This window comes from Eurytemora carolleeae, unplaced genomic scaffold (genome assembly GCF_000591075.1).
Source record: "Eurytemora carolleeae unplaced genomic scaffold, Eaff_2.0 scaffold259, whole genome shotgun sequence".
NCBI classification, from domain to species: domain Eukaryota; kingdom Metazoa; phylum Arthropoda; class Copepoda; order Calanoida; family Temoridae; genus Eurytemora; species Eurytemora carolleeae.
In genome coordinates, this window is record NW_019396517.1 from 183,716 (window position 1) to 206,006 (window position 22,291).

General features: G+C 33.5%; 2 protein-coding genes and 1 long non-coding RNA gene across 4 annotated transcripts in view; all 3 read left to right on the top strand.

Annotated features, from left to right (window-relative positions):
• Positions 1 to 814: 814 nt before the first annotated feature.
• On the top strand, positions 815 to 1,359 carry LOC111704732 (uncharacterized). Its single transcript, XR_002765874.1, has 2 exons — positions 815 to 1,104; positions 1,302 to 1,359. It is a non-coding gene; the product is annotated as an uncharacterized LOC111704732 (long non-coding RNA).
• A 3,421-nt stretch (positions 1,360 to 4,780) lies between these two features.
• Positions 4,781 to 14,206, top strand: LOC111704734 (trichohyalin). 2 transcript variants are annotated; one of them, XM_023477061.1, is made up of 16 exons: positions 4,781 to 5,012; positions 6,566 to 6,666; positions 6,913 to 7,020; positions 7,283 to 7,450; positions 7,767 to 7,862; positions 8,284 to 8,382; positions 9,561 to 9,656; positions 10,074 to 10,162; positions 10,400 to 10,442; positions 11,150 to 11,214; positions 11,461 to 11,499; positions 11,715 to 11,767; positions 12,423 to 12,507; positions 12,731 to 13,321; positions 13,387 to 13,536; positions 13,855 to 14,206. In XM_023477061.1, exons 1-16 carry the CDS (start codon positions 4,985 to 4,987, stop codon positions 14,048 to 14,050), a joined length of 2,007 nt encoding a protein of 668 aa, XP_023332829.1. In that variant the 5' UTR covers positions 4,781 to 4,984; the 3' UTR covers positions 14,051 to 14,206. The 2 variants fall into 2 exon arrangements, with proteins under 2 accessions (XP_023332829.1, XP_023332830.1); XM_023477062.1 differs by having other exon boundaries at positions 12,423 to 12,501; positions 12,725 to 13,321.
• Positions 14,207 to 16,835: 2,629 nt separating this feature from the next.
• The window catches only part of LOC111704745 (26S proteasome non-ATPase regulatory subunit 11), an 8,515-nt gene continuing 3,059 nt past the window's right edge, over positions 16,836 to 22,291 (top strand). Inside the window, exons 1-5 of the mRNA XM_023477079.1 lie at positions 16,836 to 16,943; positions 18,224 to 18,340; positions 19,128 to 19,233; positions 20,109 to 20,222; positions 20,697 to 20,855. Coding sequence (XP_023332847.1) covers positions 16,843 to 16,943; positions 18,224 to 18,340; positions 19,128 to 19,233; positions 20,109 to 20,222; positions 20,697 to 20,855 — 597 coding nt within the window. The 5' untranslated portion in view covers positions 16,836 to 16,842. The remainder of the gene's footprint in view (positions 16,944 to 18,223; positions 18,341 to 19,127; positions 19,234 to 20,108; positions 20,223 to 20,696; positions 20,856 to 22,291) is intronic.

Below are 22,291 nucleotides of genomic sequence, written 5' to 3' on the forward strand. Positions count from 1 at the left end.
AATGGATTATTTTTAGACATTATCATGAATAATTAAAAGAATGGATATTTTTTTGATAAAAAATTGCATATGGTAACTATATGTGTATTTTTTGTAAGCAAAGCAAGATTTGACATGTGCATTGTCAATTATATACGAAACATGACGATATGTAATCATTCATATATGAATATTAGGGTATATGCATCAAATGTGCTGTGACCCATGGTTGAGTTTATAATCATTATATATATCAATGTCAATCAATAATGGGTATAATGCATTGCAGATGATATTATTCTGTTTTCTCCCAGCAGAACTCACAGATCAGGTTTTCAGGAAATCGTAAAAATTTATGAACATTTTGCTAAAGCTACTAAACTGAAATTTAGTATAAATATTCGAATAGAAAAATGTAAAACTAAATGCCTTATTTTTCTAAAGAAAGGGTTAATTTTAATGAAATAACCCCAATTTTATTGTTGATTTACCTTTACCATTTGTCAACGACTTAAAACATTTAGGAAATGTTCTGCAAAGTAATAATTCATTCACCTAAAGATTGCAATACAACACGAGCTATTTTCATTTAAAAAATTCAGTCCCTTAACCAAAACTTTTATTCTAACAATCCAGGTGTTCTTTTGAAACTGTACTATGTTTATTGTTGTAGTTTAATGGATCTATAGTATTTGGGACTTGAGTTCCCAATGTGTTTCAAAATTGTATACACCATGGAATACTGCTGTTATAGAATTCTTTTTAATGTACCTAGAGATACGCATAGGTACTTGATTGAAAATATTTCACAATGTTTACATGTAAAAACTATGTTTGTTAAAATATTATAGCAAAGGTCGTCCTACTCCAATCTTAACTACCTGGGCCTTCCTGTGTATACTTAACATCCACTGTATGGGCATTTTAAACATGTGGGAACTATCCACATGTGAACATTCATTCACTCATTATCAAACAGAACAGTGAACTACTTAGTTAGTTAAATATGTTTTAAAATTATTTGTTTTTGGTTATAACCTACAATATTTCAGAATTATGTAAGCCATCATTCACACTGGACGACATGTCCAGAAACCTCTACTTTTATGGCTTTTTTCGGCTAATGTAAATAAGTTAATTATTTTTGATTTAAAATTCTTTACTATTTTGAATTGCTTTAAAAATAATGCCACTTAACCAGAATAAAATAATAAGAAAATTCCTTCATTGTCATTTGTTGTATCAATGCAATTTAAACAAACTTTTTCATATTCAATTAATTTTCTTTTATCCTTTCTATGTAATTTATTGTATTTTTGCAGGTTTTAACTTTTCTACATCGATGTTAAAATTTACTGAATAAAGTCCTGTGCTAAAGTGTGACGTTTTATTTCAACAATGTTAGCTAGTAGATGTGTGTCTCTCTATAAAACTATTGAAGCAAGTTCTAAGCTTTGCATTAGATTTCTTTCTAATTTATGCAAAAATGAACTTAATTAACACAGTTCTTGGCAGAAATTTTTTCCCATTGCAAATGACTGTTTTGTAAATCTTAAAAAAAGTTAAGTTAAGAAACAAATAAAATAATTTGATGTCCAAGCATGGAAGAGTTCCGATTTTACAAGAACTTTTAAATACAAGAATGAATAATTTATATGTTGAAGGATTCAATGATTCCGTTTTAAGTGAAATGATAGGTATGTTATATAATGAGTAATGATCAATGTCACCTATTTGTGCATAATTATCTTGATATTTTTCTTTTTTTTTCTTTTGTAAAACTATTTATTTAAAATGTTTAAACAAAATTAAACTACACCATTTATATATGTATGTATATCTTTGTGTGTGAATAAATCTTAAAATATAATATACAATACAAATACTATAATAGTGTAACTGTAAACTGAATAATTGTTTTAAGACGTTAAATAAAGAAGACACTGCAAAAAACATTAATTTCAATAGACATAATTCTGAAAATGGTGCTATTGGCTAAAATATTAGCTCAAGCAAGATTTTCAAAAATTGTATAACTATATTTTTAATTCTGAGTTTCATGAAGAGTTGGTTGAGTTGAGGATGTGCAATGTGCATACTATTATATATGTAGTCCCAATTCAACGACTTTGCAGTCCTGATAAGCAGGGGCGTAGTCTGGAATTTGTCCAGGGGGCGCTTGATTTTTTTTCTTTCCAGGGGGGCTCAGCACTCGTTCGGGCCCAAAAACCCCCTTGAAATCCATAGATTGCACTGGTCCTGGGAGGGGGGGGGGGCTAACCCCCATACCCCCCCCCCTGAAAACGCCTCTGCTGATAAGTCAGTATAAGTATTTATATCTGTAGTCCAGGCATGTACACAGGAAGGGGAAGGGGGAAGAAAAAGTATATGGAAAGAATTTTTTCCCTCCCCCCTCACTGATCCATAAGTGGCTCTTTTTTATTTAAAGTGATGTCCCCTTTGTAGCCCAATGCAGTAGCCCCATTATAACGTATTTATAGTTCTGTATTATTCTCATGAGTAGTCCCATGAAGAGAATAAAGTCCTCCATCATCTTTATTCTCCCAAACCCACTGGGATTTAAAAGGTCTTTCAATTTCAACACTTTGGATGCTTGTGTGTAAGTAAAGCATCATAAGTGTAATTTGAAAGCATCAAAAACAACACTTCAAAGCATCAAAAGCAAAAAGCAAATCAAATTTGATGCCTTACTTACTCTTTTTGAAAAATTTCCAGTTAAATTCTGACTGAATGGGCAAAGAACTAGGAAGCATTGATTTTCATTGTGCTAATTTTAGATGGATTTAACACCACAAATGTTTCCTGATCAGTTGTAAAACAAGATGAAAGAAATCCTTCATTTTTCTGGTCAAAAATCATTTTTGATGCTTTAAAGAAAAACCTAAGAAAGGGTAAGTTTTGGCAAGAGCCCCCCCCCCCCCCGCCTCTTTTAGAGTTAAAGACTCAGGGATATCAAAATTGCCAAATTTCTTAATAGTTCGCTGAAAATGGCAAATAGTTAATAGCCTCAAGTTAGAAGTTAATGGACTCTAAGTCACTTTTCTAAGGCTGAACTAAAAAGAAAAGAATCAAGGGGAATTCAAATCTGAATAGGAATAGAAAAAACATTGATATAAAATGCTTACTTTGACATTATTTTTGACTAAGCAACAAACATTGTGACTAAGAAAAGCGACTTAGAGGTGTGACTTAGAATCTGTCATGAACATTATCAAGCCCAGAGAAAAACTGAGACTTGTGTCTTAGTTAAAAGGTTTTCTTTAAATATTTAAAGTCACAACAAAATTTACCAAGAAAAACGTGACTTAGACATGATTGGGATTGAGAAGGTGTTTTTGTGACCCAAAAAGTGTCTTAGTCACAAATTGGTCTGAAAAGTAAGACTTTGAAATTATTGTGACTTAGAATGGGCCTTAAATATAATTAAGCCAGACAACTTAGATTTAGGCATAAATGTGACTGAAACGGTGTTTTAGACCTTATTAAGACTTAAAATTGTGACTTAGAATGGGGTTTAAAAACAATGAAGCCTAAAAAACATGATGTACATAGTTTTAACTTAGAATTGAGTCTTACAATGTGTCCATGACATATTTGTTTCTTAGAATTGTGACTTAGAATTAATCTTCACAATTGTGACTTAGAATTTTGACTTAAGACATGATTTGGTCTCAGAAGTATGAATGTAACTGTGACTTAGAACTATGATTTGGAATATGTCTTACCATGACTTAGACATGGGTTTGAGTTAGAATTTGTCGAAAAGTTTTGACTAAGAAAAGTGTCTTAGACATAATTATGTCTTATGAGTTTGTCTTTAAATGGTGACTTAGAATGAGTTTTAGTCATAGTTGTGCATTGGAATAAGTCTTAGAAACTTTATCAGACATAATTTGGTCTCAAAAGTATGTTTTTTCTAAGTTGTGACTTAGAATGAGTCTTAGACATAAGCATGTCTCCAAATTAAGAATTTTTTCGGAAAATTGTGAAAAATTAGGCAAAGTTGTGACTTAGAATTGTGACTCAGATAGCCGTCAATTTGGTCTCAAAAATATGATGTTTATGTAATTGTTACTTAGAATATGTGGCCATCAAGTTGTCCCTATACTTCCACCCCATTATTCAGTACAAAATATGTTAAAGATATTTCAAAGGGTTTTTATATTCCAAAATAAAAGAATCATTTTTATCAGAGAAAAGCGGGAATTTTACATACAGTGAAACCCTTAATAACGAATACATCGAAAGAATTCATCAAATGTCGTATTCTTCACTTTCTGATTATGGGATGTTGCAGATTTTTATTTAGTTTTTTAATTAAATTATTATATGGAACTCTTTAAAACTGTTCCTGCATATTCATGGCTATTTATTTATTTTCGCAAATACTGAAATTTACGTAACATAGTATAAAACTCATTGAAAAATTGTCAAGACGACATTGAATAAATTCTTCCGATGTATTCGCTATTAAGGGTTTCACTGTATCTTGACAGTTTTGATGCTGTAACATTTTTAAAAATGGAACATTTTTGATGCTTTCCAACAATTGAAATGTATTTAAGAGATTTCCAAGGGTTGTGTTATGTTAGGTTACGCAAAGCACCTTATTTATCCAAGCTTTAAAACAAAAATCAATGTGAATTTTGCCAATTTATACTTCTTTTTCTGACTGTACTTCTTTTTCTGACTGTTCATAAGCATCTTATTTTATTTATAAAATAATTGAGATTATGTTTGATTGATTGATTGAGTTAAATTATTCGAAACAGACTGACTTGCGGCATTCTCTCCGAGACGACACTGGAAACACATCAAAACAAAAGGCTAAAAAATTAAGTTAGAAGAACGAACATTCAAATGAAAAAAAATAATGACAACCACCAAGTTTGAAATTTACGAGTATAATATATCTTCCTAGCCGTGCTTACTTACTTGAATTGCAGCTGAAGGTCTAAGGAAGGGACAGACATCGTAATTCGTCATGCATTTCAACGATTCCAACCCTATAGGTAACAATAATAGTAAATACATTATATTACGGGTCTGTCCCAGTGAACGATTTTTGGACCCACCGTGGCCGCAGCGCTCGGCCCCCTAGCCCATCCTAGCCGCAGCGCTCGGCCCAGAAAGTGTCTTAACTAACCTAACCCGTGGCCGCAGCGCTCGGCCCCCTAGCCCATCCTAGCCCCATCGCTCGGCCCAGAAAGTGTCTTGACCTAACCTGAGCCTAAATAATGCTAAATAAAAACTAATTTGGTCATGTACAAAATTGATGGGAGGGGGGGGGGGCCAAAAATTGTTCTCTAGGAAATTACCAAATTGGTTATCGTGGGCCATAGCGCCCGGCCCCCGAGCCTGTCCTAGCCTCGCGGTGCTCGGCCCTCTAGCAGCAGCGCTCGTCAGAAATTGTCTTAACCTAATCTGATCCTAAAATAATACAAAATAATAATAACTTTTTCTAAAGACTGTGGTCATGTACAAAATTGAGGGGGGGGGAGGTAAAAAAGTCTTATACCTAGGACGGACCCTGTACTTTTCAAATGTACTATACTTTATATGCTCTTTAAAACTTTACTCTACATGTATATTGTGTACATATGTATTAATTATTTTCAAAATATATCGATATGGATATCAAAAGATGCGTCTCAAGCCGCTGAATACTATCAAACATATAAATTTGAATATTGAATTGTTTGTTTTTATATGACTCAAATTTTCAATACAAAAACCATTTTTTTTAAATAGGTTTATTAATATACAAATCCATTTAAATCAACTTTTCTGAATTTTCGGAAAAGGATAGAAAAAACAGGAAACTTATCAACAAACTAAAAATTTTAAGCTTGAAAACCAGAAATGAACCAAAAATTTACAGAAACGGATCGAAAAACAGAAAACCGACTAACAAACTGGAAATTCATAACTTTTTTTTGAAAACCGAAAATGAACCTAAAATATGCGGAAACGGATCCCAAAAAAAAGCAAAACGACCAACAAACTGAAAATTTATAACTTTTCTGAAAACCGGAAACGTACCAAAAATCTGCGGAAACGGATCGGAAAAAAAAACAGGAAACCAACCAACAAACTGAAAATTCATAACTTTTTTTAAAAACCGGTAACGAACTTAAAATATGCGGAAACGGATCGAAAAAAAGGAAGCCAACCAACAAACTGAAATTTTATGCCCTTCTTTCTATGCTTTTAGGGGCCCATCTTCTATTTAAATTGTGAACATGTTCTTTTTGTTTACATTTGAAAACAAAGAAGAAAAAATTTTTGCGGATTTTTGAAAAAAAATTCGCGGATTTTCAAGAATTTAATTTTTTTTACAAAATTAAAAACCTTTAAAACACATTTTTACATTTTTTAAAAAAAATTTTATCATTCATAAACCTTCCCTGTGGTCACGTGATGTCCCACAAAAAATTTGGACCATCGGTTCAGCCGTTTTGACGTTTATTGGATACAAACAGACAGACAGACAGACAAACAAATAGACAAGCCAAATTTATATATAGATATAAATAAACTGTACAGTACACTGTAAATTGTGCAGGATGCCTGCAGGAGCGAATGCAGAAAGATGGACTGGGGTTTCCTGTTTACAAAGAGGTCACAGCTATCGGACAGGATCATTCCAAGGAATTTATAACTCAGGTAGACTTAGTTCTTTGTACAGAAAGTCTCTTATATTTTGGCAGAGAGAGAGAGAGAGAGAAAGGATAGGGTGGTTTTCAAGTAATTCTAAAGAATATATTGTTTGATCACATGTCGCCCCCCCCCCCCCTTATTATAGCATTATTTAACTTAATTTTAATCATTAATTGAATTTAAAAACACTGATAAATGAAAGCTCTTAGTTTAATTATTAAGTAGTAAAATATATACCTCAGTTTTGTGTAGGTTAGTTTAAGCAACGGATTACTGGCAGAGGGCAGCGGAGCGACCAAGAAGGCTGCTAAACATGCCGCTGCCAAGGCTATGCTGAACATTCTTGACGGCAAAGCAAAGGTGGATTTTCTATAGTCAAAGTATTATCCTTGATAATTCTTAATAAAGGATTTAAGTTATGCCTCTGGTGAAAAATGGACAGCTTTTCGACCTTATTTTTTGTATTAGTCAATTTATTTTTTTCCTTCAAAATTACATTTAAGATTCAAATTTATCATAGGGGGGGGGGGTGGTTGTGGTTTAGAATGATATTTAAGAGCTAGATGCTCTAAAAAGTAAATTTAAATAAATTTTCATGGATTTAACGTTTTCAAATTTTCAGGCGGTAACTAATGATGTTCGTGAATCTATCGATCACGGGCTGGCGGCGCTGCGTGGTGACGCTGGTCCAAGTGGGCTGGATTTAGGAACCGGTTCCAGTGTTGGCAAACCGGTTCCAGGGAACAGTTCGCTTGCTTCGTCGCCGTTCTTCTTAGATTTAACACAACAGGTATTTTTACCTCACCTGATGCAAGAAATTTCTTTAAAAATAATGAATTGCTGGCTCAAAATTTGATCTTTATCAAATCAGGAATAGGCTCAACGTATCTAAGAAAGATTAAAATATAATGATATGGTATAAAAGAAAGACTCTTAAAATCTTAATCTTATGGTAACTGGTAAGTCGGAGAAAGATGTAAAACTAAACTTCTTAAAATTAGGCCAGAAAATGTTGTCATCCTCTAAATCAAGAACATCTTCATGAGATAACAAAACTTACTTTTTCGTTTTCGTCTTAATACTGATTGGATTACTCCCTTGTTCAGAACCTTGGACTGAATGAAGAGGCTCGGATCAGAAAACAGAATAAAGAGAAGAGGAGAAAGAAGAATACGGGAGCTTACATTCCTCCGAATATAAAGGTAAAAAGATGACGTTGGATCTTTTCCGGACTTTTCGTCAAAAGTTTGGAGGTTTAAAAAATGATTAAGAGAGATAAGAAAACGGATTCCACTTATCAAATTGGCTAAAATTCTTTTTTTTTTGTTACATACGGACTGGAGCTCAAAGTTTAATATGAATGGTAAATTTTCAGTAGGTTGATTTTTAAAAGCGATTATATATATTTATTTGTAGTTATCAATTTTTTACATTGTTTAAAAGGTTTTTTTCAGATTTGAATAATGATGAATGATTTTTTTTGTGGCTTAGCTTATCACATCAAAAGCTTATTGTTGAATTAGTTAAATAAACGCATGTTTGTTAATTCTTCAGTTATGGTTGATTTGATTGATTGATTGAGTGATGATTGATGGATTGATTGATTAATTGATTAATGTTAAGGAGACCACTGTCCAGTCCTCGTCAGCCTGGATTAAAGAGATGTTGATGGAGGAGGTTAATCTGGAGATTGACCGACAGAGACTAGCCAAGGAACCTCAGGTACAGATAAGTTTCGGTCTTTTTATTGTTTATAATAATGTTTTTGTTTGTGATGTCTCTAAGGACCCTATCTAAGGGTTTTATTCGTAAGATTTATAAGACTGCCTTTTTCCTTTTTTTTCTATGAATTTTTCTATGTAAATTTTTCATGTTTTTTTTAAAAAGCTTTTCAAGGTTTTCAATTTTTTGTACTTTTTTCTTTTTTCTATTAATATATTTTTTCACTTTTTTTTCTTTTTTTTTGTTACACATTAACTAACAAAAAAGTTGTACACATCAAATTTTAATTATACAAATCATTACATGATACAATTTTTGCTCAGAATGATAAATATTTAAATCTCCTATTGTTTGTTATTAACTTGAAATACTGGGTTACCCATAAAGGATGAGACTAATGACGACCTGAAATCATTAAATCTGACTATTTTAAGGTTAAATTGAATCTACTCCTGTAAATTTTGATCTGCTCCTGTAAATTTTGATCTACTCCTGTAAATTTTGATCTGCTCCTGTAAATTTTGATCTGCTCCTGTAAATTTTGATCTACTCCTGTAAATTTTGATCTACTCCTGTAAATTTTGATCTGCTCCTGTAAATTTGATTTACTCCTGTGAATTTTGATCTACTCCTGTAAATTTTGATCTACTCCTGTAAATTTTGATCTACTCCTGTAAATTTTGATCTACTCCTGTAAATTTTGATCTGCTGCTGTAAATGCAGTCGTTTTCAAGTGTTGTTAATTATTTGGTAGAGAAATAAGCAAGGCCAAAGCTACAACCTTGAATTTAAGGAAAAAGACTGATTAAATTATGTCGTCTTTAAAGTCTCATCATTTGTGGGTAATCCTGCAAGTTTGGTATGATGTTATCAATTTCCGAAAAGTTTTTAACATTCATGGTTTTATTCTGCTGTAGATGGCCCTGCAAATATCATTAGATGCATGGTTTAATTTGTTAAGAAAAACCTCTATTAAGATAATATTCTCAGAAAAAATAGGGAAAAGCGTCCTCAGGATTTTCATTTAAAATCCCTCCGGGGGTTTAAATTTTCATCAATGACAGCCGGTTCTACATGGACATACATAATTAAGTTTATAGATTGGCGGGATTCAGTGAAAAATACATTAAATAACCCGGTTTTTATAAAGGAACGTATATTTGATGAACACTGTTAAGGCTGAGGAGATCTGTAAACTGTGTAACCTGGTGTTTATTAATGAGAAGATGTGCAAGAAGCATAAGAAGGGAGATTTCCACAGCAGGGTCCAACAGGTAATCCTCCCCACTCCCTCCCAATCCTCCTTCATTCTTCCGCCCTCCGTCTCCATCCCCGTGCACACTCTTCCCTTTCCGTCCCATTACCTCAAAACCAATCCTGGATCCTATCCGCAATAACAAAATCATTTGGGAGCATGCATCTGCACAGAAGAAATGGATCGGTAACCTGTATCTGTAAAGATCCGAATCATGTATTTGCATTGTTGCACTTAAAAAATGGATGGGGTCATAATGCGCACTGATAAAATTTGATGTAGCGCTTTTTAAACTTTTGTTTTGATTGGTAATGACAAGTTTCCTGGCTTTAATGTATAGAATGGTACGATGGTTAATATACCAAACCCGATTGATTAAAAAAATTGACAGATTTAATTGATATAACGATTAATTTAACCGATTGAGTAATTTTAGGGCGATTTTCCTGGTAAAGGTGGATTCCACTGTTTTCTCTGCTGGGTTAATTATCTTCAGCCTGAGAACCTGCTCAATCATATTTCCAGGTTGATCTGAGTAAAACTAGTTTTTTTTGTTGCAAAATTAAAGGGTTAACAGTTTTCTTTTGCAAAATAAAGGGTTAACAGTTTTTTTTTTGCAAAAATAAAGAGTTAACATTTTTTTTGCAAAAATAAAGGGTTAACAGTTTTTTTTGCAAAAATAAATATGTTAGCATTTGGAATTTGAGACTCTTGTAGTTATTTAAAAAGAAAACGATAGATTTAATTTTTTTATTTTTTCAGGCCTAATCACCAGGACAGAGCTAAGAAAGAAGGAGTTCTTAAGGAATATTTGTTTATTAAATCAAATCATATTTCTTTTACACTTGTATCTAGAAGTGACTTTACTCAATCAAGACTGGAGAAAGGCCTCATTGTTGTTTGTAATCTACTTCTGCATATACTGAAAAAAAAGATTTCAACGAATTATTTGTCAGAAATAAAAATTAGGAAATGATAAACATTTTGAAATATTTATTCTAAAATCGAAAATTTAACATGACTGATTCCGCGTATATGCATGCGTCCTACAGGGTGTCCCAATTAACTTGTAAACTATATTGTCCCTTTATTGTTCACGCAACAATCTTGGGAATTTCGGTTAAAACATTTAACACCGGAAACTAATAGTCTGTTAAATTTGGTCTACAAATAATACCAAATTGAAAATTTATAAGATTTATTGAGAAATTTATCCGTATTTCAATTTATTAAAAATCAACAAATTTCTTTATCTGTCTGATATCGTAAATTTTAAAGATACAAAGAAGAGCACTTTTTGGAAAGCTCATAAGACAAACAATCTTTTATTGATACACTTTTTGTCATTTATTAAATATTATTTATCTTAAATCAAAAATGATTTTCAAGTAGTCTCTTAATTCCAATGTTTATTGGGACACCTTTTAAAGAACGGAACTAAACTTGTTGTCTAAACATATTTAGAAGAAATATCGAAAATAATAATTGCATTTTTGAACAAATTTTTTATAGATTTGGATGGAACCGGCTCCACTTGTTCCTACTTGGGACACAATAAAGATGTTTTCAGAACTCAGGCAAATTTTATTTCTAGAATTTCAAAAAAAATTTTTTTTTAATTTTCAGATTTTTTTGTTGGAAAGCAAAAACGATATTTCTGTGAAATTTATCAAAAAAGGAGGAAAAATACTTCCTCCCCCCCTCCGAAATTTAGGTTTTTTAGTTTTTTTAAAGATGAATTGAAATCAAGAAATAAATGCCCTTTAACCCCTTCCCCTCCCCTCCTCCTACCGCCAGTGAATTCTAAAAAATATTTGAAATAGATCTATGGCTGAAGAAGAGGAAAGAAAATGGGGACCAAGGTAAGATAATATATTTCACTCTTAGGAAATCATCGATTTTTTTTCTCTGTTTTGGATGGAACATGAGGGATACCATTTTCATAAACTTAAAAAAAATTCTTCTTCTCCCAAATCGCTGCAAATCATCAATGTTTCCTTTTACTTTAACTTGTACTTGTACTTGTACTTGTACTTGTACTTGTACTTGTACTTGTACTTGTACTTTTAAACCTCAGGTCTGGAAGTAGAAGTCCGCCGAGGAGAAAGAAACCAAGAGGACGATCTCCAGGTTTTATTTTATTTCCTAATGGGACTGTTCACGTTATTCAAAGGGACCCTACATTGAGTAACATGTCTAGTTTAAAATGTTACCCATTACATCTTAAACCTTTAAAGGGATTATGAACGTAATTTAATGTATAATCTAGTTATCTGGATGTTTTTGTTTCTTTAAAATGTTTATTTTCATTTGCGGTTTCTTTGCGTTCAAGTGACAAGTGCATTCCTTGCTTATGAGAAGCAATCGATAAATTAGATAAATTCACAGAAATAAACACTTTTCGAGTAAGAAAAACGACAGTATCTTCCAAATTTTGATTAGATCGAGGTTTCAAGGGTACCGTTGTAATCGGGCATTGTCGTCTTTGAATGCAGGGTCACTTCAAATTACATGTGCAGTCTCTTTAAAGGTTCTGTTATGCAACGCGTTAAATAGAGAGACTTTCAATATTACGTCGACAGTTTCTATAAAAAGAAAATTATGAGGGTAAAAAGTAAGAGTGAAAAAAAATTTTAATCTTGATTTTGACAAAAGGGATCATGGAAAATGGTGTAAACAATATTTTAATGGAAATCATTATTCATTATATTTAAAAATCGCTGAAATTAATCCAGATGAGAGTATCATCAGATCAGACTCAACTTAACCTTACTTTTTATACTAGATGCTGATATAAAGGAGGGAGTAAGAGGAGACTGGAGATTGGGTAGAGAGAAAACATCGCGTGAAGTAGAAAGAATAAAACAAAGGAAAACAATTCAAACTTATTGAATATTTTTTACTCCGACCAATAATTTTGCTTTATGTAACTTGAAATTAAATCGATTTCTCTATTTATAGAGATAAACCAGACCCTCGTCAAAATAATACAATTAATGTGGACACGATTTTGCACCTCATGTCTCAATAGGAGAGGGAGGGGGGGGGGTGGAAAAGAAAAATAATCTTGAATTGATGTAATGTGAGATACAGAGAGCGGGAGGAAAGACGCTATGCAGAACGCCAGCTTCGGCTGAAGCGGGAGCGAGACGAGAGAATGAGACAGGAATGGAACAGGAAATTATTGGAGCGGGACGAAATGCGGGAAAGACAGCGCGAGACCGAGCGGCGGAGACGGATCAAGGAAGAGGCATACTGGAGAAAGAAGGAGGAGCAGGAGTGGTTGACCTGGAGGGAGAGGGAGGATCGACGAATGAGAGATGAGCTTGCCTGGAGGGTGAGAGAGGATCAAGAGTGGAGGGAGCGAGAAGAACGAATGTGGCGGATGAAGGAAAGTGAACTGTATCATGGGGAATCAAGCTTCTTTGACACAAAACTAAGATCTTCGAGATCTAGTCACAGAGAAAAATCTAGAACACGTAAGTCCTCCAAAAGATCCAGAGATGAAACAGATTCTGAACTTGAAGAAGGGGAGTACGTGGAAATAAAGCAGGAAAAATCAAAAAAGGTTAGTTCATCCCGCAAAGATGGTCGATCAAAAAGAAGACTTAGACCGGAAAGAGAAATGAGCGAAGAACCAGAAAGAAAAATACGTATGGTGAGAAGCCCCATCAACACAGGCAGGTTGGTAAATAAGATTAATAAGAAATATTTTTAATAAGTTTAGTTTTGAATGGTAATAATTTCAGGCGCGGTGAATCAGATCTCAGAGAAATGCTAAGAAAAAGATTTAAAACAAAATCCTCAACCAGGTCCAGGTCCAGGTCCAGGTCAAGATCTTCTTCGGCAGCATCGTCATCATCTTCTAGTTCATCCTCTTCGTCCTTTTCAGATGCAAGGTAAGTGCATTGGGGGTTTGATCAATCAGAATCGGGGTTAAAGCCAATTATTATTCCATGCTCTAGAGACAAACTAAAATGAACAATTTCATTTATTTCTTAAGTAATAATATCTTAAGTAATTATCGTTTACAGATAATCATATGGGACATAGCTTGGTTCGTTTTTAAACACTTGTTTTTGGACCTTTAATAGGTTTCACAAAAATGTCAAAAGTTTTACAAAATTGTTCTTTTGTTCATATTTTTCTTTTCTTACCCGTTGCCACATTTTGATTCTGAGAGAAAATGTATAATTTTACAAATATTTTTATTTTAGTTCCCCACCTCCCCCCAAATCTACTAAAAAGAAGATGAAGATGAAGGAAGAAAGGGGAGGAGGAATAAAGAAGAAAGAAGGAAGATTAGGAATGAAGAAGAAGAGTGGAAAAGCTACTGGTGATAAACTGTTAAAAGTCCGTAGTGCTATTCTAGGTATATTGGACCAGGAAATTAATACGTTAACAAAGCTGTAAAAATTTGTTTAGATTTTTTGTAAACTAATAAGTAGTGATAATAATTACTTTTCCATCATCTTAGAGGGAACGAAATTAATTTGTCTATTTCTTAGTGTTTTTTGATTATGTAAAAAGGAATATTTTTGTTCAATAAATTTTGTTATTTGCCTCATTTCCTGTTGATAATTTTGATGTCGCAAAGTACAGTAAAACTTATTTATGACTAAAGGTTGCAGGAAGGCGGGAAATCTAGGCTTTCCTGAGCCCTTCAGTTTTTCTAGTGATAACCAGAGAACTAGGAAATAGTAAGAAGGCCTTTAGAATCAAGTTAAAACTTCAAAAAGTCCAATGAGCAGGAGACATTGCAATTGTGCAGACCCATTTCACAATATCAATAATTGTGCAGACCCATTTCACAATATCAATGATTGTGCAGACCCATTTCACAATATCAATGATTGTGCAGACCCATTTCACAATATCAATGATTGTGCAGACCCATTTCACAATATCAATGATAAGTAATGCTGAAAGTAAAACTCGTTGCTTTGTAATACCATCAAACTCACTTTAGTATAATGTCGTCTTCCTGTTCCATTGTTTTCTGGTATTCACTGAACACACCTAACCTCCGCTTTTCAGTATAAATTCATACTAAAACTTTTCATATTAGGCGAAAAGGATTTTAAAATGAAAGAACAAATTTTGTCCTTTAAAAAATTGGTGAATCTTGTACAATTCTAGATTGTTGTTTTATAGAATTATCGAGAACTAAAAAAGAAATTGAAAAGGTTTCGCTTGCAACCTAAATTAGATACCACAAAACACACTGAACTCAGTCCAAAGTTTTTGTCTTTAACATTGTTTTTTCTGCCTAAAAACGTAAAATTTACAGAAATTTGCGAGGGTCATGGCTCTGTCATTCCGGAAAACAATTGAGATAAGAAATTTGCCTCTTAAGTAAAAAGTTTTATATTTTATTTAAAAAAATTAACACTTAGTTACTGACAGGAAACCAGATTCATAAGAATTTCAAACCTTTCACAAAATGAGCCGAGGAAACATAAATTCTTTAAACACAATTTTAAATGTCGTCTTCTAGATTTGAACCAGGAAGATATGATGATATCAACCAAACCAAACATTACCGGTTCTCTGTATCTTGTTTGTGCGAGTCATCTCTGGAATTTTCGAACAATTGTGACAGAATATTTGTTAGCGTTCAATGTTGAAACTCGCTAAGGACGGCTTATATGGCGTAGATTATTAATACAGGGTTAGGTCTAATATCCTTAACTGAACAGTTATTTATATTTGCTTAAATGTTGGGTCGGTATCATCAAATGGTGCAATAATTTATCTCCGCTGTCAAATATAGAGTTTTGAGCTTTTGATCATTTTCACGGCACGGAAAAAGCTGTTTTTTAGTTCATGGTTCAAGATGATTGATTACTCGTGCGTATCTGAAAGCGAAGGTACTCGATTGCAGAAAACGGCTTTCGCCCCACCCCCCGCCCCACTTAATAATTTAAATAACCACTTATTTTGCAGCAAAATTATTATTAATTAATTTTTATTTAATTTAGGGTTATGTTAGGTTAAGACAATTTCTGGGCCGATCTAGGGCAGGCTATGGGGCCACATCACTAATTAGATAAAGTGTTTCATATGATATCCTTATACATAATCGATAGGAGGGGGGAGGGGGGAGTGTTCTAAAATCGTTCTCCAGGAAATTACCCAATCGTAAATGTACGATTAAAATCACTGTTACTGTTCAAGTAATCTTAGAGTAAATCGGTAATTTCCTTCTATCAATTTGTACATTTTGTATAATTGATCATGTGGCCGCAGCGCCCGGCCCCTAGCCTATCCTAGCCGCGGTGCTCGGTCCCTTAGCCTGTCATAGCCGCAGCGTTTGGCCTATAAATTGAATATATAATATTTGAAGTATTAGCTTCTAATTAAGTATTATATACATTATATATGCAGTCGTTGATCCATTTGCCTCATATTTTGATTGCACGGTAAATCCACGGGAATGTTCTGAACTTGGAATGAACTTTCTAAATTGAGTGGGTTAACTCTCCAGGATAAGCTGGGTTTCCAAGAAGATAAATATTGGTTAGATTATCATATCGATATAAGGTATTTTATATACCTACTAATTAAGCTCTTCGGTCATATAAATATAAATTTTTAATATTTGTTTCTATTTTAGCGGGCTAAACGATTGGACCAAATTGGATAAAAGATCGTTTTTCTAATTTACATTTTTATAAGTATATAGTAACGCTCTTAGCTCAAATTTATATATTAAAGTATTAACAAATGTTGGAAATTGGATTTTTTAAAATTCCACCGGCAACGCCGGGTACTTCAGCCAGTATGTATTAGGGATATATTTTCCTTAACAGTCGCCTCTCTCTGCAAGGGCTGCATGGTGGTGAACATTTTCATAAACAAGTATTTCTTCCAAGTTGTGTTTAGTTTAATTAATATTTTTAAACAAATTTTAAATCTCTTAAATCTGGCCAAAAACTAACTTCAGAGGAGGTTCTTCTGAAATAAAGAAAATAATTTTTTAAAACAATCGCTTTTTGCAGCAACGAAGTCCTCTGTTCGGGCCCTGACATGATTCCCGGCGCGCTTGTCCTTAACGCCAGCACTCACGGTAGTGCACAGGCCGAAGGTTTCTTAATGAAAAATGCGATTTTATTTAACAAATTAAATTTCAAAAAAAGTCTGAATATTAGCTTGTTGTGCTTCCTGTTCACTTCCTGTTTAATATTTCCTGTTCTAAATGTTTTATGAATCTATTTAGAATTGCAGTTGAAGAGGAGAACAAGATGGTTGTTGATGAGGATCAGTTGAAGGAGCAGGAAACCGGGATCCTTGAACTCGGGAACAGGTAACTGGTAACTATTCTTGAACTCGAGAACAGGTATCCTTGAACTCGGAAACAGTTAACTTTAACTTATTCTTGAACTCGGAAACAGGTAACTAGAACCTAGATTCTTGAACTCGGGAACAGGTAACTAGAACCTTTTCTTGAACTCGGGAACAGGTAACTAGAACCTTTTCTTGAACTCGGGAACAGGTAACTATAACCTATTCTTGAACTCGGGAACAGGTAACTATAACCTATTCTTGAACTCGGGAACAGGTAACTATAACCTATTCTTGAACTCGGGAACAGGTAACTAGAACCTATCCTTAAATGTTGGAATAGGTTAACATTCCAGGATCTTTGAACTTGGGAACCTAGAATTCGGGGACAGGTTACTGGTACCAGGTATGTTTTCATCAAATAAATATTGTTCTGTGCTCTCCTTTTACTTTATACCTTTTTTATCATGTTAACAACCGTCGTACATAATTTTTCTAATAATTTATATTATTATTAGTTATAATATAAAAGTATTGAAATTATGCTCATATATTTTTACGTTAACCTTTGATTGAAAGATTTGAATTAAATTCGTTGTAAATCGATTACAAGGTGTCCGCTAAGGTTTCCACGGATGACCAACTTTTTAAAATAGATGTGCGCAATAGCTTTTCCCATTCCATTGTGTACCGTAAGAACTGAAATAAATTTTTAGCTCAATATCTCCAAAACTCTAGGATATATTCGCTGCTTATTTCTTGTCACGTATAATTTTCTTCGAATTGTCCAGAAAGATAAAATCCGTTGAAATTTTTTAGACATTACAAAAACTATATCCAGAAAACCGCTAAAAATGTACTTTTATAGCATTTTGTACGTTTTTTTGGAACTAATATAATTTATTTTAAATATTTTTTTTTACCATTTCAACGTATCTGAGTTCTTTGTTTGAAAACGAAGAAATTGATATGTAACATCATAATTTCATGAAATATATTTTTTTGCTTTCTTTTGCACTTTTTAAAACTTTGGTTGCGATTATCTCCTAGAATTTAAGAGGTGTCGACCTACAATTTTCAGGAATTACTCACAATGGGAAAAACTACCGCGCTCATCGCGTGCGCCATTTTTAAAAATTGGTAATACCGACCTAAACTGTTCAAGGAATTTCTAACAGAACATTGTGAAATGGAAAAAGTTGCTGCGCCCACTGGTCACGACATTTAAAAGAAAAAAATTCAGCTAAGCTTTTGTGGACAACCTTAATGAACGTGCATTGTTTTGTATTTTCCCTTTTTCAGATATAAGAGTGAAGGAAACGCTCTGGATTTACAGAAACTGATCCAAATGATTCGTCCTTTCACTAAACTTCTCAGCAAAGCTAAAGCCGCCAAGTTGGTTCGAGGGCTAGTAGACATGTAAGTAGATCAACTTGTATAATTTAAGCTTGTCCTTGTCCCAATCTTAACCTTAAAGGGACTGTAAGCTTAATTTCAATTGACCTTCCAGTTATAGAGAGGCATGTCCGATTCACAACAGTACCCTTTAAACCTTTGTCCGGACAACAATGAGGTAGACACCCATTTGTATAGTTGAAGATCGAGTACAGGGAGACTCGAGGTTACAGTGTACTTTGTACTCTCCGTGCTAGTGTACACTCTCGCGGTTTCCTGGTTCTTAATATCTCGCTATATATATATATAAGAAGTTCTACTAAATTCTTGAGCAGACACTGGTTTAAAAGGGTATCGTTGTAAATCGTACATGCCACTCTATAAATGTAAGGTCACTTACAGTTCCTTTAAATCAAAAATTCGACCAATTAAAGCTGTGTTCATTTGAACCGAGCTGGGAATTTTTGAAATGGATATCTAGGAATCCAGCACGCTGAACTTGTTATCCAGTAGTTTAAAACTTTTAAGATGACGTGTTCAACCTTATTGTAGATTTATTACTAAAATTCCCGGCTCGGAGGTCGAATTTAAAGTTTTTGAGCCGCGATTGAAATATGAGACGCGACTCAAACATATTTTTGCGATACTTTATACAAACCGTGTAAGCGGAACTTCTATATTCAAAAACTGGTTTATGTTAGTCGAAAGTTATCAGCACTGGTTTAACACTGGAAATAGTGTTTTACCAGCATTGTTATTAATAAAAATACTTCTTTAAATCCTACTAGTTTTTAGCTGGATATCTGTCTAGGTACCTGGATATGGAGGCAACGACTGGATATGAGGTTGAGTTGTGTAAGGAGTGTATCCAGTGGGCAACCGAGGAGAAGAGAATGTTCCTCAGACAATCATTGGAGGTCATATTGACATTTTCCTAGTTCTTTACTTCTCAACTGAGTGAACACCCCCTCCTCCCATTTATTAAAGAAAGTTGTACAATGTCTCAGCATAACTATTAAGATTCTTAGGCTAGCACACAGACTTGATATACACAGACTGCTCATTAGCTTTCACTAGAAAGGCTAAGTAGGCCTATAGTTGTCCTGAACGACATGCTATATTTCCATGAAAGGTTTTTGACAGTCATCTAACGGCCACTTGTTGCATATAAAACCCATTAGGGGTTAAGTTTTACATATTTTAAAGCAGTACTCTAACTTATAACAGAAAACATGAACTTAGTCTATTTTTGAAGGTTTTGTATTTCATATCCAAAGGATCCTTAAATATCCTTTACTTCTGAACTGAGTCAACACCCCCTCCCCCATTTATTAAATGTTATACAATGTCTCAGCATAACTATTAAGAAACATGAACTTAATCTATTTTTTAAGGTTTTGTATTTCGTATCCAAAGGATCCTTAAATATCCCTAAATACGTCTGTATATTGGTCGTGAACTCCAGTTGTACACATTCACAATGGTACCTACTACTGTGGACAATATTTCATATTCTAGCCTTTAATAGATCTCTGTACTCTCTTATCTCTGCATGTTGGGCTTACAATTTGGAATGTTGGGGGAGGACCTTTATTTTCGTGCTGGGATTTATTCAAAATACTGGTTAAATCTGACTTCAAATATTTTCATCTTCCGCTTCGGCCTTTACAAGTTAAAGGGTTTCGTTGAAACATTTTTTATCAAATACATATCATCTTAAAAGATATTCTTAGGTTCGTCTGTACACATTAGCACTTCTTTGATAGATTGATTGATAGATTGATACATATAGGCCCGACTAATAGCTCTGTACCACGACACTGGACGTTATACTGATGCACTGGGTCTAGGAACTCAGCTGCTCAAAGAGCTCAAGAAACTAGATGATAAGAACCTTCTGGTCGAGGTAATTATATACATTATTCATCAAGTTATCTAGACATTTTTCTCTTCTGGCGGTGCGTCTTCAGGAAATTTTTTTGATAATATTATTTGCTCCCCCAAACCCCTTCCCACCAAAAAAAAAACCCCAGATGTTTGTTTGTTTTGGGCTAAGCGGAACATATTTTAGGATTTGATTTACTACTGATTTTTAATAAATGAATTTTAGGGTAAAATATTTTTTTAATATGGGGGAAACTTGTCAATTGAAGTCAAAATTTTCATAATCCCCAGAGCATCATTATCAACCCCCTGCCCCCCCCCCCTCCCCAGCCAGGTATGTACTTCTTGGAAATTCATAAAATTGTATCTACATTTACTATTAGAAGTTGAAATATCACAGTGGCATAGGTCTGATTATAAGAAAGTTTCTTAACCTCCGATATAATAATACTACTAATTTCTGTATTGTCTTGAATGGAGCGCCTAAATGTTCCAGGTCCAACTGCTTGAAAGTAAAACCTACGCTGCTCTGAATAATCTGCCTAAAGCTAGAGCTGCTCTAACTAGTGCTAGAACTACAGCTAACTCCATCTACGTTCCACCCAGAGTTCAGGTATACACAATTACAATTTACACTTTACAGCTGATGGAATTTAACTTCATATCATAATAGCCTCCTGCTCTAAAATTCAAGATATGGCCTTAAAATGGGTTTAAATCTTTTTTTTCGCGATTTCAGCATTAATATTTTAAAAATAACATTCTATTACCTTTTTTGTGTTTTTTTTTTGAAATAATTGTCAATTCCAGGGACTGTAAAGGAAAAATGAAAGGGGGTATAGGTTGAAACCTGAGTATTTCAGGAGTTGATCGAGACCAATAAGAGTTCTATCGGATGTTCCTGTCTCGAGAAATTAATATAAAACCCTGTAAAAATTGTACCGAAAGCTATATCAGATTTGGTAAATACGTGATACAGACGGAGACATGTGACAATGCTACTGCACTGCCATTATAGTGGGAGTTCTAGTCACGCGATTCGGACGTATTACTTATATTTTCAATTATATCTATTAAAAATGAAAAATTATTAAATTCAAATAATAAAAGGAGCAAGCCTCCTCTGGGATATCGTCGTTTTTAGATTGGTTGCGTATTTTCTGAATAGGATCTGTTTAAAACTAAAATTATTATACCAAATCTAATAAAAAATATAGTTTTTGGTATTGTTCTGACACAGTTTTATGTCAATATCTCGAGACAGGAACTTCGGATAGAACTCTTCTAGGTCTCGGCCAACTCCTGAAATGCTCAGGTTTCAGCCTATACCCCCTTTCATTTTTCTTTTACAGTCCCTTTAATCAAGACCGTTAAACTACGTATGAAAAGGCATTTCAATTTTAATGATTGTCAATAACAGATCTTTATTATTTAGAAAATTATTGTGACATATTTAACATAATAACAATACTATAACAGGCTGGTCGGTTCAGGCTGGTCAGCTAGTCAGCTTTGTCCCGATAACCCGGCAGCTTTGATATAATTAACACAAGGGGGGGGGGCTAGGTATGGATGGATAGAACGAATTACAATTATAGAAGTATGAACAGTGCTTTGAAAAAAAAGTAAAATTTCATATTCAGTAAAAACAAGAAACAAAATGTATCTTCATACATTTTTATGCATGGAAAAATGACTGTAAATCAGTAGGCAATCTCTTCAGTAAAAGAAATAATGTCTGTATTAGGAACAAATGTCTGTTTTGCATGGAAAAATTACTGTAAATAAGTAGGCAATCTCTTCAGTAAAAGAAAAAATGTCTGTATTAGGAACAAATGTCTGTTTTCCATGAAAAAATGTCTGTTTTCTAGGAGTACATGTTTATTTTCCATAAAAAAAATATATTTTTGAATTTAATGTATTTGGTCCATGAATGGAAGAAATGGTATATTTTCTTGAGAAATCATCCCCTCTCCCCACTTCAGAAATCAATATTTTACCACTTTTTTTGATTTTTTTTGGACGTTTTGCTGAAATAGATAAAAATAAATGAAAATTTGGGTAAATAAATGAATCATAACTATTAAGAAA

Excerpts from the sequence above, each read along its gene's own strand:
- LOC111704734 (XM_023477061.1), top strand. The coding sequence starts at position 4,985 with ATGCATTTCAACGATTCCAACCCTATAG. Across the intron at positions 7,863-8,283 it reads ACATTCCTCCGAATATAAAG|GAGACCACTGTCCAGTCCTC; the intron begins GTAAAAAGATGA and ends ATTAATGTTAAG. Across the intron at positions 11,215-11,460 it reads AAGATGTTTTCAGAACTCAG|ATCTATGGCTGAAGAAGAGG; the intron begins GCAAATTTTATT and ends TATTTGAAATAG.